The sequence below is a fragment of the Vigna radiata genome, unplaced genomic scaffold (assembly GCF_000741045.1).
Source record: "Vigna radiata var. radiata cultivar VC1973A unplaced genomic scaffold, Vradiata_ver6 scaffold_380, whole genome shotgun sequence".
NCBI classification, from domain to species: domain Eukaryota; kingdom Viridiplantae; phylum Streptophyta; class Magnoliopsida; order Fabales; family Fabaceae; genus Vigna; species Vigna radiata.
The window spans coordinates 110662-127654 of NW_014542417.1; the positions used below are offsets into that span (position 1 = coordinate 110662).

Genomic DNA, 16993 nt, shown 5'->3' on the forward strand with positions numbered 1-16993 from the left:
AGTACAATCAGTTGAAACGAACACAGTGTAAGAGTAGACATGAAGGTAAGTTTGGAGGTAAGGGTGCTCGAGGAGTGAAGATTGAAAATGTTAGTAGAAAAGAAGTTCACCAAGCTCATTTATACATCTTAAAAAACACTATCAAAGTGATTTCTTACATTTTACAACATAATGATAAAATCAAGTATGCACACCCACAAATGAGTGAAAAACGAACACTTAATAAACATAATAAAACTTTCTTACCATGATTTAAGAAAAAATTTAAGCGATTCCAAATGTTTCTAAAACCCTATTAAGACTAATTCGTGGGTCGAATGTCATTGTGGTCATATGTGGCGACTACTATATATTCAAAGATGGAAGATGACAAAAGTATAGTTCAAAATAATGAGATTATGCTTCAAGCTAAGACTATATGCTTTGTCAATTCTAAGAACAAAAATCCAATTACGACATTCATGAGTTACTTTAGAATAATGCAAGAAATATGAGAAGTTGACGATAAGTTTTAGATTGTCAACTTTTAAGTGTAAATGAGTTTATATCAATTTAGGTGTGGAAAGAGATGACCGCGATTTTACTTTAATGGATCTTAACAAGATGAGTTATACGAACAAACAATTTATTATGGCTAGTCAAACAAGACAAATATTCTGCCATGGACGTAGTCGATGACATCCATGCCATTCGAAGTGATCACAATGAAGGCATAGGGAAAAAATAATACCCTAATAGGTGTTTATTTATTAATATTGTCACATTTACAAATTTTTATTTTTCTTGTTTTAACCTTATAAAGCTAATTGATTATATTCTTCTTATCTACATTTACTACCAATGTGTTTTCAAGTATGACAAGCTCTGAATTAGGAAAGAGGCGACTTGATTTATCTATGACACGGTTTACAAATGTCACAACCCGACGAATAAAGAGGTTAGTGGTTGAGATTGATCCTCAATTAGATACACCTAAATGCCTATATGCATGTCTTTTTTGTGATTGCATCTTGGGATGACTGGAGATAGAGAAGAACCTCCTATATGTTTACTTAAAACATATATAGTATTTAATATGTTTACTTAATTCATTAACATCTTTTTGTTTTTAATAGAAAAACTTTGTCATTCCAAATATTGAGCAAATTAGGATGAATGTGTTATCTCACATAATCATCAAATGGAGGAACTTCGAGACAAGGCTCATACGTCTTTATGTGTTCGGAGACAAGCAACATGATACTCATTGTAATAAGTAAAAAATAACTAAGGAGGAATGCATGCAATTTCGTGCATTTAGAGAGTCTAAGGATTGACAAGTTTGTTTCTTAAATTTTGTTTATAGTCACACAAGTCATACATTTGTGATTTATAGTTATTAATTTATGTTATGTGTGATAGGAAAAAAGGATAATAGCCCAACAAAGACAAAAGCTCAATGATGCGCCACATATACTCTCGCGAGGTGGCTATGCATTATTGGATAAATGATTGAGAAAATCTACTTCAAAGGCTTTAGGACTTGAGTCTCCTGACCTAGTACTTGAACCTCCTAGATACGAGACATGGAAGATTGCTTGGACTAAGTTTGATGGGCACATGACATCACAATCAACTCAAGTGATATATGAAAATATAATAAGTATAAACCCTAAACCCTAAACCCAAAACCATAGTTCACATGAAGTTTATGATTAAACTAGATTATGTGGTGCAAGATGAGTTAGTTGAGTAAGATACTTAGGGACAATATACTCACAACGATCATTGGTGGATCCACGGATAGGTGACGAGATTATAATGGTGGTTTGAATGCTCTTGTTGGCCGAAATTGAATCTGGGAAGACTCACTTGCAAAAGGTTCTGACATTCAAATCAGTAAGTGAGTTTGGATCTTTATGAATATAGTAGTGAGTATGAGTGATTTGTAAGTGAATATCCATTGGAAAGTACAAGTTGTATTTATAAAATTAACATTGATAGTAGACTTATGTTATCATTAGAATAATACTTACCTGAAATATATAATAATAGAATGGTTAATAATAACACAATCATATCTCATCATAAATAATAATCATAATATTAAATTGTCAAAATTAGTTATGATATGTGGATATTGTCACAAGAGACATAGATTTAGACTATTCCAAAATAAAAAGGTTTAATAAGTCGTATGATCTAATATGTCTATTGGATCGAATAAAAATAACTCCAAATCTAATATAATAGAAAGAAATTAGATATTAATTTAAGTTTTACATTGAACATAAATAAAAAAAAAGTTGAATATTATATAATAATGAAAACTCATAAATTCATGTTTTAAATTAAGGATAATATAATTTTTTTATAATTGGATTATGTATTATTTATTGTATGTCCTCTAAAAATTCTCTCTCGATAAATTCATTTTGTATCTGGAGAAGGAGGAATCCAAGTGTTATATTGAGCATGTCTTTTTTTTAATATGCCATAGTATTTTTCAACTAAGATGATATGTGAAAAAAACCGTTCACATCAAAGTAAAATATAAACAACAAGAAAGTGCTGTAGTTATTTTTAATAAAGATTATTAGATTTTTTCAGTAGATTTAGTTGAATAAATAAAATTTTAAAAATTGTAAAACAACTCACAATAACATAAAAGAAAATCATTTTCTTTTGATTAAAAGTTATAACAAGAACTTATTTATTCAGTGTATATATTTATTTACTCAATCAACCTAAATTTATAGATGATTTTTCTTACCTAAGATTTTTTAGATATTAAGATCCGTTAAGATTCTTCTGTTTGGTGCAAACGATATGAGATTTAAAAAAAAATTAAATAATTTATAATAATGAAAAAGTAAAAAAAATATATATACATTGAAAATGAAATTATATAGCATTTCGATAGAATGACAACGTCAAATAGCAAGTGCAAGCAGAGGTAAAGCAAGAGCATGTTTCTTCCCTAACCTTGTTCAAATTCAAAAATTCTAAACGAAGCGGGAGAAGGAAAGACACAACAACAATGGCGAACAACAAGAGCTCCAAGAAACCAGTCAGTCTCAATGATAGTCACTATCGCTTCCTCCAAGAGCATTCCGCTCCCCCCAAACCATCTTCCAAACCTTTCGGTAACGTTTCACTTTTTTCTCTTTTCTTCTTTCTTTTTCTATTTCAATTTCTTTCTCATCAACCTAACTCCTTTTTTTTCGCAGATGAAGGATCGATCAAATCCTCCGCGCGAAAACAGGAACACCATAACATTCCTCAATTCTCCGCAATCACCGACTTCGATTCTCCAATCGGTATTTTCATTCTATCATCCAGTCTCGCTGTTTACTTCTCACGCTTGTTCTCACCTTCTTATTACTGTTATGCTTAGCCTCGGAAGAGAAACACGAACCGGTCAAGGTACATGAAGAAGTTGTAGCTCCGTCCTACGATATTTCTACTACTGGTAAGCGTTATATTTTCTGCTTCACTTCAATCTGCAATCATCACCGTCCTTATAATCTGCCAAATTCGATTAATATTCGTATTATTAGGGCAAGACTCGGATAAGAAATACGAGCCAATCATCTTTCAAGAAGAAGAACAAGAAGAAGGTTCGTCCGACGTGGTTATTTCTTCCACTAGTAAGTGTTATCTTAACTGGCTCACATTAATTTTCAATCAGTGCCGTAGTGGAAATCTAAATAATCGATTGTTTTGGTTGTTAGGGCAAAACTCGGATGAGAAACACGAACCGGCATTTTTTGAAGAAGAAACTCCACCCGACGTGGTTGATTTTCCCCCTAGTAAGTGTTGTCTTCTCTGCCTCACTCTAACCTGCAGTCAGCACTGTTGTTAAAAATGTTGTTGCTGTTGTTATATTTTTATTTTCAGAGGAAGAAAGGACGACAAAGATGAAAGTAAAGGGGCGGCGGCGCCTATGTAAGATTGTGCATGAAGACGCTGGAAAAAGCGTGGCGGTTGATGAGTCCAAGTTTGATGAACTGATCGACCTTGATTCACCGATTCCGGTGCCCAAAAACGTCGTCCAGATTGAGGAGAGTGGGGGCAAGAATGAAATCAGGGATATTTTGACTGAACTGAACGCCAAGTTTGAGTTGCTATCGGTTGAGAGGAAGCCGAGGCCGAAGCGTGTTGAGGGTTTGGTTGCAGGTAAAGAAAGTTACGATGATGAGGGTTTAGAGTATGGGAGTGCAGGGTCTTCGTTTTCTCCGCAGCAGGAGAGCTTGGCTGAGGATAATAAGAATGATGATGGCGACCGTATTGAGTATGATTCAGACGATTCGGTTCAAGTGATGGATAGTTTTGTGCCAGAGAATGATGGTTCAATAACTTTGACTGGACCCAGGTCAACCTTTAAGTTGCCTGCTAAAATTGCGAAAATGTTGTATCCACATCAGCGGGAGGGGTTGACGTGGCTCTGGTCTTTGCATAGTCTGGGAAAAGGGGGAATCTTGGGGGATGATATGGGTTTGGGGAAAACAATGCAGGTAAGGAAATGAATAGCAGAACCTTGAGAAATTGTATTTTGCAATAGCTGGTATATGATTGCTAATACTGGATAGTTCTTTCAGATCTGTGGCTTTCTAGCTGGACTGTTTCATTCTCGTTTAATAAGAAGGGCATTGGTTGTAGCTCCCAAAACATTATTGCCCCATTGGATCAAAGAATTGTCAGTAGTGGGTCTATCCGAGAAGACAAGAGAGTGAGGCTGCCTGATTTCATTCATCTGTGGTTTATCTATAACTTGCAATATTGAAACTTTTCTGCGCTAATAACAATAACTATTTGTCCTTTCCCGTAGATATTTTGGAACTTCTACAAAACTTAGAGAATATGAACTTCAGTACATACTTCAGGTTCTGGTTCTTTCTTGTTTTTAAATTAAACTGGAAATTTCTTGAAATTAAATTCTTCGGGCTATGTAATCTTTTTGTGTGTAACTCAAAACTGAGCTTAATAATTGGAAGGAAAAGAATTTTATGGTATGGTAGCTGCCTCAATGTATTAAGGAAAATAATACTAATTTAAATTTGGTTCACCGGTGGACTTTTAGTGAATTGATGGAGAATGGTGGTATTTTGACTTTTCTGAGTTGTTTCTGTCAACTTCATGCCTAATCTAGGACAAAGGAGTTCTTCTCACAACTTATGATATTGTCCGCAACAATTCTAAGTCCTTACGGGGGAGTAATTATTTAAATGATGACGAAAGTGAAGATGATGCTACATGGGACTACATGATACTGGATGAGGTAAAAGTGAGCTTGTTTCATTTAAAACTTATTTAATATTGGGTACTTGATCTGTTTACCTGCAGTTCATTAGCCTTTTCCTCAGTAGCTTTTGATCAATACTTGTATTTCCCATACATTAGCCTTTTCCTCAGTAGCTTTTGATCAATACTTGTATTTCCCATAGGATAAATGCAACAGATTACTTTGAAAATTTTAGTGTGTATACAGTTGGTTTAATAGAAGATATACGTGGAAAAAGTTTTGATTTCTTTTTTTTCATTTCAAGAACCTAAGCATCCTTTAATGTAAGAGAGTGCATATCACCAATTGAATGAAAAGTGGAGGTCTGAAGCAAATTTTGAAAATCAAGTAGAGAAGTGTGTGAAATTAGTTATAACAGAAACAAGAAATGTAAAAATATCAGTTATTCATTGTTGCAATCTATGCTGTATTGCTTATCTAGACATAAAGAAAATTAAAAGTCATCAATAACGGGTTCCAAAATTTCAGTGTGAAATTTGACTTGTGTGTAGTTTTATCTGGTATGCTAAAGTAATGTAATCAGCTCATCTTGCACGTTTCTTGTTGCATACTTAATTATGGGACTGAAATGATGTTCATAGGGGCCGAAATTTCAACTGTATGGCATTGAATTTAAATACTTATATTAAATTTGTGACAAAAGTCTTGATATTTTCTTTTTTTCAAAATTTTCTTAACTTTAGGGACATCTTATAAAGAACCCAAGCACACAAAGGGCTAAAAGTTTGCTTGAAATACCAAGTGCCCATCGCATTATCATTAGTGGCACACCATTGCAAAATAATTTTAAGGTATTATTTATTGTAATTTTTTTTGTTATAATCTTTAATTTGTTTTTTTATCACATCTTTCTGCTTTTATTTTTTGTAATAATGATTTAAATTTATGTTATTTTTCCATGTTTAATGGTTTTCATCTTTAAAACTTCGTAACAGGAGTTGTGGGCATTGTTCAATTTCTGTTGTCCAGAGTTGCTGGGGGACAACAAATGGTAATGATAATTTTAAGGTTACATTCTTAATTTAGTTAAGGTATCATAACATAAAAATTGTAACTTATCAGGTTCAAAGAAAAATTCGAAAAGCCCATACTCCGTGGAAATGACAAGCATGCTTCTGACAGGGAAAAACGTGTTGGTTCATCTGTAGCACAGGTAAGGATTATGTGTTCCAAAATGTAGTTCATGTGACCTTGGCCTTTGGCTTTTGATGGCGAGTAGTAGGTATGACGTAGTCTATGTGCTTTGTCCCCTTGCCTTTTTTTTTTTTTTTTTATTTTTCTGCCTTTATATCATAGATTTACTTGTAAATTGTAATTTTTATTTATGTAGTGATCTCTCATATTCCAATCACCAATTAATAGCAAGTTTCACTTTGACTCAAGTATTTTGACTGTTACTTTTTTACCAGGAACTAAGAGATCGTATTCAGCCTTACTTTTTAAGACGAATGAAGAGTGAGGTTTTCAGTCAAGATAATGAGAAAACAACTGCAAAACTTTCTCAAAAACAAGAGATCATTGTGTGGCTTCGATTGACTAGTGTTCAGGTTAAATATTCAATTCTTTATTATTTTTTCATTTTATCTTCTGATGTTAATCTAACAAATTTTGCTTACAGTTTAATTTTTTTTCATGTAGCGGTATCTTTATGAAGCATTTTTGAAGAGTGAGATTGTTCTCTCAGCATTTGATGGCTCACCACTGGCTGCCCTTACGGTAATTTTTGTTGTGTTGTTTGAGCTACTCTCATTCTTGTTATGCTATTATATTCTGTTCTCTTTTCTTTTTTATATAGTAATATTGTGGTCTTTTGAAAAAATTTAAACGGATCAGATTCTAAAGAAAATATGTGATCATCCACTTTTGTTGACCAAGCGGGCAGCTGAGGATGTGTTGGAAGGGATGGAATCAATGCTAAAGCCAGACGAAGCTAATGTTGCAACAAAATTGGCAATGCACATAGCCGATGTTGGTGACACAGAAAGGTTTAAAGATGAACAAGACGTGTCATGCAAAATTTCCTTTATTATGTCATTGTTGGTAAGTGTTGGTCATGCAGTTTGTATACTACTGGTGTTTAATTCTCTGCATAGTATTATCACAGTTCTTATTTTATGCTGTAGGATAATTTGATCCCAGAAGGGCATTGTGTGCTTATATTTTCTCAGACTCGCATGATGCTTAATCTTATTCAGGTTGGTTGATAATTTATTTTGAAATGCTTTTCATTTATTTCGTTTGTGAAGCATGGATTAGTCAAACAGTTGTTCAACTGTTTCATGTATGTCAGTGGATTGTCATTTCTGAAAATGGCAGGTGTTTGTTGGAGGACGTTCATAGTTTCCTGTTATTTTAATGTATGTTTTTCTGGGAGTTTATTTAAGGATTTTCTTCTCCTTGATTATAGGAATGCCTACGGTCTCAAGGTTATGAATTCTTACGAATTGATGGCACAACAAAAGCCAATGACCGACTAAAGATTGTCAATGTAAGTGCTTTGCACTCAGTAACCTTGGTAATTCCTCAAATGTTCTTTTGACTTATAGGTCACCTTTGGATTTCAGGATTTCCAAGAAGGTGTTGGAGCTCCTATATTTCTCTTGACGTCTCAGGTTGGTGGTTTGGGACTTACACTTACAAGAGCAGATCGTGTGATTGTTGTTGATCCTGCTTGGAATCCAAGGTGTGTCTTGAACCATTTAAATTTGTTGTAAAATATACAAAAAGAAGTGGCATTATTGGTATTTTCTAATTTAGAAACTGTTATCCACTTAATTGTTCTCTGCTATGTCAGTAAATAAATGACTAAATATTATTGGAACATCGTAAAGATGTTTTGCTAAAACACCTTTTTCCTAGTTTCCCTATTATGTTTGAGAATATTATTTTAGAACTGTGTAGTGTAAAAGGGTGAAAGAGTATCTTTCATTTAAACTTCTTTCCAGTGAATTGGTAATTAATATGTTGTCGTTTTGGTACTCAGGAGAGTAAAAATAGCTAGATAGCTAAAATACTATATAACTTACTGTCATAGCCACCCTTTTGGTTTTTCTGTTGGTGTTCTATTCCAGTTGTCTGTAGCCATATTTTCTGCCAATAACTTTATTAATGTCGTAAGATATCACCATACATGCAACTAGATAAAAGTTTCCCATGTGAATATTAATTGTTTTATTCTTTTTTACATTTGATCGTTATTGTATAATACTCATCCAATCCAATAGAGATTAAGCTATTGTGCACCTGGACCTAGATTAAGTCAGGTTGGTTAGCTAAACCTATTGTTCTTTCTAACAATTACTCACTGGTGGGCATGGATGAGATTCGTTTAAAAATCCAATCCAAATCCAATATAATTCATTGGATTTGAAATTTAGATCTATTTAATTGGATCAATTAATTTGGATTTTTTAATTTAGTTTAAGTTTGGATTTAAAATTTGGTTAAATTCATATGCATTTAATTTGTATAAAATTGAGACTATTATATATGGTAAATTTAAATGACGTTCTAATTGATTTAACGTGGTTATATTTTTTACTAATTAATTCTAAATTAAATTGTTAATTTTGGGAGAGAGAATGACCATGTACAGTGATTACTAAAAAAATGGTTCAACAAGAAGATACAAGTGTTTGAAATTCTTATTGAAATTTTTTCTTTTTTTTCCTTTATGTACTACTTTTTCTCATTTTTTGATAAAATATATATATATATATATATATATATATATATATATATATATATATATATATATATATATATATATATATATGCTCTCTGTCTATTTATTTCAATATAATGTGGTATTGCTGGCTAAGAATTTGTTATTTTCTTTCATGTTAGTTTTTAGAAAATAAATAATCTGTGATGAGCAAGACCTATTTTTAATATAGTAACAGGTTATATTCTCGGCCAGATTGACCTGAAACGTCTTGGCCATCTAAACCGAGAGACACTTAATAAATAGACTGAAAAATCTTGGTTGAAACTAACAAAAAATCATTTTAACCAAGAGATTTCATAAAAGAAATCTTGGTTGATTAGTATGATTATGGATCGGATTTGACTATTTGTATTTTTTTTTTCACCTTCAATTTACAATTTGATTCATTAATTGTGGGAGGTAATATGTGCTTGCTGCATTTAAGACACTACGAATTTTTTTTTTTTACTAGTATGGATAATCAAAGTGTAGACCGTGCATATCGAATTGGGCAAAAGAAAGATGTCATTGTATATAGACTAATGACGTGCGGAACTGTTGAAGAAAAGATTTACAGGAAACAGGTAATTTTTTCCCTTCTTAATGCAATGAACATACATGGAATCGTAGACATGTATATACACGTGCGCATGCATGCAAAAACATGAAACTGTGTGGGTGTGTGGCGTATGTATGTCATTGTGTTGATTGAATTGCATGGCAACAAAATAAGTGAAGACATTGATCGACTTTTCTTCGTACACATTGCATGTTTTATAGGTATATAAGGGAGGATTATTCAAAACTGCTACCGAGAAGAAAGAACAGATTCGGTACTTTAGCCAACAGGTATAATTTGTCGGATGTATTATTAGTTGAAAAATGTACTTGCAAGTTCACGTGTGATTTCGTGTAATCTTCCATTCATCCCTTGCAGGATCTTAAGGAGCTTTTCAGCCTTCCAAAAGAAGGATTTGATGTATCTCTTACCCAAAGACAATTGAATGAGGAGCACGATCGTCAATATACAGTGTAATGAGAATGAGTCTACAATTTGGAAATATGTTCAATTTTTCTCATTTTGGTGTTCATTTTGGAACTGCCTTTTTTTTCAAAAAATAATCTAATTTTGAAAATAGACCATTAGGGAAGCTGTTAAAATTGTAATTAGTTATTCTTTAATAATAACTTGAGTCTGATGAACTCGCAAATTGAACTGAATCTTATTTTTATCTGACGGAGTATTTGTATTTCCTGTAGTGATGACTCTTTCAAAGCACATATAGAGTTCTTGAAGAGTCAAGGCATAGCTGGAGTTAGTCACCACAGTTTACTCTTTTCAAAAACAGGGCCGCAGGTTGGTGATGAACTTGAGGATGATGAAGTTCCAAGGTAATTCTTTAGGTTAGAAAATCCACCCGCACAACAGCACCACATAGGCACAGTTAAATAGATTACTTCGTACAGGTCTGCATAGGCGAACTGCACCTGCCTACATGTTTTATTTATTTTGTAAATATTTGTTTTGTTTGTTAATTTTTTTTTTTAGATTGTGCTTTTTCCATTATAAATCTAAAATAGTTAAAATAAATTTGCAAATAATATTATTTTAATTTCTTTCGTAGGCTAATGGGTTGATCCGTGAACTCATTGGTTATATAGAATCAAGTTTGTAATTAAAATAGCTATTTGTAATGTTATACAAATCGCTTTTTCAAACCTAAAATTCCATAAATGCAATGGTTGCAGGAATCATGCGACTAGGTATGTTGGGACTTCGAGATCATCTTCAAATGACCATATTACTTACGGGTACGACGTTAATTGCATTATTTTTTAGAAATTCGAGGATGGCTTTTGGTTTTAGATTTGATTGTTTCCATCTGTGCTTTAAAGCAGTTCTGAGTTTGCAATTAATCCTAAGAATGTTACTACAAGCAAAAAAGGTTCATCTCCAAGCAGTGCTGGTAAATTGACGGAGTCAGAAATCAAGGATAAAATTAATCGGCTCTCTCAAACACTCTCAAATGCGGTACGCTATTCTCTTTCGGCTGGTTTAATTATCATCCTCTACTCTGGTTATCCTTCTTTGTCAAGCTATAGTAATTTAACACCAATTTTGACTAAGAATCTCAGAAGTAACCAAATTGTACTATAGGTTTTATGCCGTCCAATTTCTGTCAAGTCCCATGTGGAAAATGACTTAGGCATATTAAGTCAAGTATGGAAATGGGAAATGGTTACTCATTTAAATCGAGATATAGTGGACTGATTTTATTTAACCTTTTCAGGCTATGATTTCTAAGTTACCTGACAAGGGCGAGAAACTGCAGAAGCGGCTTGTGGAGCTGAGTTCAGAGCTGGCTGAACTGAAAAGTGAAAGAAAAGTGATTGATTTGGATGATTTTACCACTGAATTTGAAAAAGGGTTGAATGTATAGTTTTCCTAATTACTGTGCAGGTTTGCTCAAAAGGAAATTGTTTGTGTTGTTGAACTTGAGCCTGAAAGCGTGAAGTCATCTAATTTAAAAGTGTCCCATGCTTCATTGGTAAAAAAAATACAAATAAGGAATCTATACTGCGAAATGGTTTTCTAACTCTCCTTCGCCGTTTTTGTTTTTTAATTTTAGATTGATTTCTGACAATAATAAACAATTTGCTAAGTGTTTAGGTATAATTTATTCCCGTATTTATTTTGACAATCCATTAAACCAGAACATGATTGACTTAGTATAAAAAAAGAACAAGTAATTTGATAAGCGAAATAAAAAACTGAGCAGAAACACTCAGTAGGACAAGGCAGTTGTTTATCGATTGAGGTTTGTTCACTATATATATCGTGCTCAATCTTCAGAGCAAATCTAATGATGATTATCTGATGATCAAAATTTTATATCCTTTAATTTATAATGTTAAAAATATTTATCTCGTGCATTATGCTAACTAACATGATAGTTATCTCTACATAAATTAGAATAATTACTTTATACAAGGGAAATATTTTTAGGAATTAGTTTTTAAAGAGTATATTTATCAAAGCTTTTATGCTTAAGAACTATTATTAACAAGATTTTTCTTTATTTTATTTCTATGTATTAAATCTAAGAAGTTTTACCTTGTCAAACTACCAATTAGACATCAAGATCATGCATATAAATTTGTAATTGAATTTCATTTATATTAATTTCTATCTCTTTTAACAGATATTTTTTTTGTTTATTTTCAAATTTAATTTTTATATTTTTAAAATTCAATAGTTAAAAATAATTGTATGTCATTTATAAACTCCGTTAATCTAAATTATCATTTATACATCTAAAACTATTTTAGTTTTATAAACCAAACATTTTATTTGGATTGTACATCCTAATGGTCCTTTTATTTCTACTTTTGATTTATTATCTGAAATAAAATATTTATGAGACTATAAAAAAGATGTATTTTCATTTGTATACAAATTTTTTAAAATATAAATTTATTAAAACGAGATAATGACTAAAAATGAATGGAAAAAACACTTATTAATATTAGAAGAAGAATGAAAAGAAATTCTAAGAGTTAACTTTTGGACCAACTATTATGTTATGTTTCGATGACACAACACAGAAGAATACTACTGTTTTGTGTTGTGTAATACGCATTTTGAGTTAAAGTGGGTTGACTTGACTCAATTAACCACTTTCTTTTTGTGAATTCATTGCTCTCTCTGCACTCAATTGGAATTCTCTGTTTGTTTTCGACAAAACCTCCCCAAAACGCGTTTCACAATCTCAGAATTTCACACACCGTAACAACCCAATTCAGTGCAGGTAGGTATGCGTCTCTGTCATTCAACATTTCGTAGACTTATACTTAGACTCAATAGTTGAAGATCACTTGGGGGTGGGAATTCACAATTCCTGTGTGTAGCTCACACTTGCGCTTAAAGTTCATTTCTTTTCTATCAAATTTTATTTGGGTTGAATTGGGTTCATTCCATTATGTCTTGTGATCCAAGCTTGCTCCTGTGCCTACCCGATGATTTGTTTGGCATAGTGTCGCGGTTCCTCTTGCCCAGAGACGTGTGCAATCTCAGTATCTGCTGCAAGAGTCTCCATGCCGTTGCATCTTCTGAAAAAGTGTGGCTCACTCAGTGTGACAAGGTGGGGGTGGTGCCCCTCGTGGACCTTGTTCTGTGGAGGGAGGGTGTGTCGTCTTACAAGGCTCTTTGTTGTTTCCTTTTGAGGGTTAAGCCGTTGCTTGGAATATGGGTTCATCAGAACCCTGAGCTTGGTAACCTTGTCTATGTCATGCCTGGTTTTGTTTCGGTTGTCGGGTGCCGGATCATTCCTCAGGAGCTTGGTCATTTGGGGATTCAAGATGGTCCTATCCAATGGTCATCTGTGTTTGAAGTTATTGGTGATTTTAATGGTTCAACCATCTTTTTTCTCCATGGAAGGGAAGAGGAGACAGACTACGTTCATCCTGGTTCTGTCAAGTATATAGAGGAGTCTTGCAATGTGTTGTTGCTTGAGATTGAAGCCAGGGAACAAGATTATGGTGGTAGTAGTAGTAGTAGTAGAAATTGTAGTAGTGCTATGTTGCAGACTGGGAGCTTGCATGATTCGGGTGCGATGATATCAGGAAAGGCTTGTAGGTCAAGCAGTGAGATCTCTAGGTTACAGAGAGAGGGTGGAAATGCTGAGGCAACAGTTCCCTTCAGCAAGTTGTGTTTTAGTGATAGAAGAAAGTTGCTTGAGGTCACCGGCGGCCTAGTTCGACAAGAGGTTCCTGGTATGGCTGCTGGACCATTGTTTCCTGCGGTGAGAGATGACTGTGACAACTTTCAGAAAGATTTGGTGCTTTTGAAGGAAAGAAGAGCAATCCTTTGTCAAATGTGCAACCATGGTAGTGGCCGGATTGACAATGAAGAAAGTTCTCAAGGGGCAGAGAGTCCATTGCAATTAGAGCAGGATGACATAAGAAAGAGTTGTAATTGGTCCAAGGATTTGTCTGATCTTTTGAACAAGGAGAATGGTCGCATACAATGCACAAAGAAGAAAAGTCTTGGTGGATATTTCTGGGGTGGCTTTAAGCAGATCCTTAGAAAATCTAATTCAGTTAACGAAAGTTATGCAATTTTCGACAAGTTTACTTCAAGACGTGAGATGAAGCATGCGCGGCTTGAAGATTTTCTTAGATCAAGTAATGAAATAGGGCTAACATTAAAGGCATCAACTGTAAAATTGTCTTCTTATCGTGCATGGCCAAATATGCCTGATAGTTGGTTTGCACTTTTCAAGATGCCCTTGCAAGTTCCCTCAGCAGATCAAATATTTGCGGGTTTGTGGGGAGGAACTTTTGGTTGGCCTCCTGGAAAACCTTCTCAAGACAAGCCAGGAAAAGCTCTGTTCTTTGTTCTGCTCTCTTATGAGGAGTCCCAAGAACAAAAGCTTCTTATTGCAACAAAAATACTGGAAGGCTCTCACTATGTGTTGCATCCTAATGGTTCAGCAATGTTTATAGTGGATATCAATGATCCTTCATCTGATTCCTTTCCCTTTGATTCCAATAGAGACACCTTGTCAGTGGAAATCAAACATGCTTTCACAGGAGAGGGTATTTCAAATGGTTATGGCTTCAGATACCCTGGATCAAAGCCCGGTTCCCTCTTTGTATTTGAAAATGGTATCCTTGCCTTTGTTTGGAAGGACACTAAGGTTGTCTTGACTTTGCAAAGACTGGACTTGCAACAACTTTTGAAGAAAGGAGAGAGAGTACCCTCTCTCCCTCCCATCAGCAATTTTTCTTATTTGACCAAGTCCTACTCAAATGTTTTTACAGGCTTTCCTAGTTCTTCCACTTCCTCTCCTTCACCAAGGTTTGACATTACCATCACATCTCTCTTTGCTTTTACCTCCCAAATCATGCTCCTTGCAAATGATGTTTTATAGCTCAATTGATAAAAGATATTCATTGTCTCATATTGATTAATAGATGTCACACCTATTTTCATGTGTACTTTCAACAATTTTGATGTATCAATATTTTATCTTGCAGTGAAGAAATATTTTAGCACGTAAGTTTCAGTTATAATGACGTATGGATTGGTGATAAACAATTCCTGTTGGTTGAGATTTAGGATATTTTTGGTCTTGTTATTCGAATTCCCAACGTAACTGCATTTAGTTCTAGAAACCTTTCTTATGGTTAGCATATAGAGAAGTTAGTATGATTGCAGAACTTAGTAAAAGACAGTTTATTTGTGATTCTGGAAAACAAGAAATGTGGTTATTATCACTGCTCCAATTGCTAGCTCTCCTTTTTTTTTTGGTATAATTGGAGTCTGAAAGAAATGGGAATTCTGATCTTCTAGAACTTGTATGTTTTCTAAGATTGCTCACCTTCTACATTGGCATATACAATCATCTTTCGTAATGACATTGTATAGCACTTCTTTTGCTATTGTAGATGCTACATTAATTGACAGTTGTTATTGCATAGCATCTTTGTTGACAATAATGTTCACAAGGTATAAAATCACATTAAGTGGTACAAAGATCAACATAATACTGAAAATTACAAGAGCTGGAAAAATGTTTAAATATCTGGATATGTAAGAATGATACCTATATCTGCAACCTATATTACAGCATTTTGATCTGACTGCTTAGTATGGATACTTTGTTTATACAATTCTCTGTTGCATTACTTTTTTTTGTCTGACATATATCATGTCAGCAGATTTGAAATATGTCATTGATATCTGTGGAAGAATGATACTAATTGATAGTTACAAGTTGTCAAATTGAGGAATTATAAGCCAGGATTTAATGTTTCTTTTTTTGACAGGTAAAGGCAACCCAGTATATTTTTGAATTTGGGACTGCATGGATTTTGTGTCCAACTTCCAGTATAATAACAGGTTAAGAAGAGCATGATAAACTTCTTGGCAGCTGTTTATTGATGCTGGAGTTGCATTGCTTTTTGTTGTCACACAGAATACACATCTTGCTGCCATTGGTTCTATGTTACTGTCTTTTGAAGATCAAAGATCAAAGATTAAAGTATTGTGAACTATGTTTTGTCCTAAAGTATATTACCTTCTCTGCTTTAGTTGTATACACAGTTGCATTATACACAAAAAGTAGGAACTATTTGTGCATCAAAGATCCTGATGAAGTTTTGGTCTACAGACATATTCTGAAACTTCATAACAGATAATTTCAAACACTGTTATTACTGCATCCAGTAAAATATGATTAATATTTCGAATAATATATCTTCCAGAGCCTTTCTTAATGAGTTATCCCAAACAAAAAGAGGAATGCTCATATGCATGTAAGAGAAGTATTGGAAGAAGCAAGTATCCCATATATCAAGGAAGCAAGATAGCGCCATGGTCATAAAGAAGAAAATGGGATAAGGAAATATAAGAATAAAAAATAAAAGGAAAAAACATATAAAGCTTAGGATAAAGAATGTTATGATTCTCTTTTATAACACATAAGAGGGAATTGAATAGATTTTAAAATGAAATGAGCCTAAGAAGTCAAGAAGAGTTAATATTGTATAACAGTAGATTCAGCATATGTTCTTTAAAGCATCAAGATTTAACATACCAGTACATATTTAAAAATTTTAAATAACATATTTTTTTAATATTATCAAAAAAACATTAGGGGTTTAAAACTCTACTAAATAATTCCTTTCTCATATTTTCCTTTTGTTTGATTTTCTACCTTAATTTTCTTGTATTCTAAAAATCAAGAGAGGGTAAAAGAACTAAGGAAGCAAGCAAGCAAAAGGAGAAATCATGTCCTGGATCCAACTTTAAAGAGACCCCTTAAGCTGTGATGGACCTCCCCTTAAAGTGTATCATGCATCCCTTCAATTCATTGATCATATTATCACCTTCAAATTACTCTTTCGCCATGAACTGTATGCATACAGAAAATCAAGTTGATAAGAAATTTTGTCATCTTCTGCAAGCAAGCACGACCCTTGTACTCAATTGTAAAACA

The 16993-nt window shown here is 33.5% G+C and overlaps 2 protein-coding genes across 3 annotated transcripts; both read left to right on the forward strand.

The window, feature by feature from the left end:
* Positions 1–2880: 2880 nt before the first annotated feature.
* Positions 2881–11549, forward strand: LOC106780056 (protein CHROMATIN REMODELING 24). 2 transcript variants are annotated; one of them, XM_022776856.1, is made up of 26 exons: positions 2881–3125; positions 3210–3299; positions 3377–3451; positions 3540–3629; positions 3714–3791; positions 3880–4496; positions 4581–4711; positions 4811–4865; positions 5132–5190; positions 5221–5260; positions 5968–6075; positions 6220–6275; positions 6347–6437; positions 6694–6831; positions 6923–7000; positions 7118–7324; positions 7408–7479; positions 7692–7772; positions 7849–7967; positions 9463–9574; positions 9771–9839; positions 9928–10022; positions 10251–10382; positions 10740–10802; positions 10890–11022; positions 11282–11549. In XM_022776856.1, the coding sequence occupies exons 1-26, from the start codon at positions 3020–3022 to the stop codon at positions 11429–11431; spliced, it is 3045 nt and encodes a 1014-aa protein (XP_022632577.1). In that variant the 5' UTR covers positions 2881–3019; the 3' UTR covers positions 11432–11549. The 2 variants fall into 2 exon arrangements, with proteins under 2 accessions (XP_022632577.1, XP_014523775.1); XM_014668289.2 differs by having other exon boundaries at positions 2882–3125; positions 5132–5260.
* A 1007-nt stretch (positions 11550–12556) lies between these two features.
* On the forward strand, positions 12557–16492 carry LOC106780074 (F-box protein At5g39450). Its single transcript, XM_014668318.2, has 2 exons — positions 12557–14850; positions 15822–16492. Exons 1-2 carry the CDS (start codon positions 12971–12973, stop codon positions 15823–15825), a joined length of 1884 nt encoding a protein of 627 aa, XP_014523804.1. The 5' UTR covers positions 12557–12970; the 3' UTR covers positions 15826–16492.
* The last annotated feature ends 501 nt before the right edge of the window (positions 16493–16993 follow it).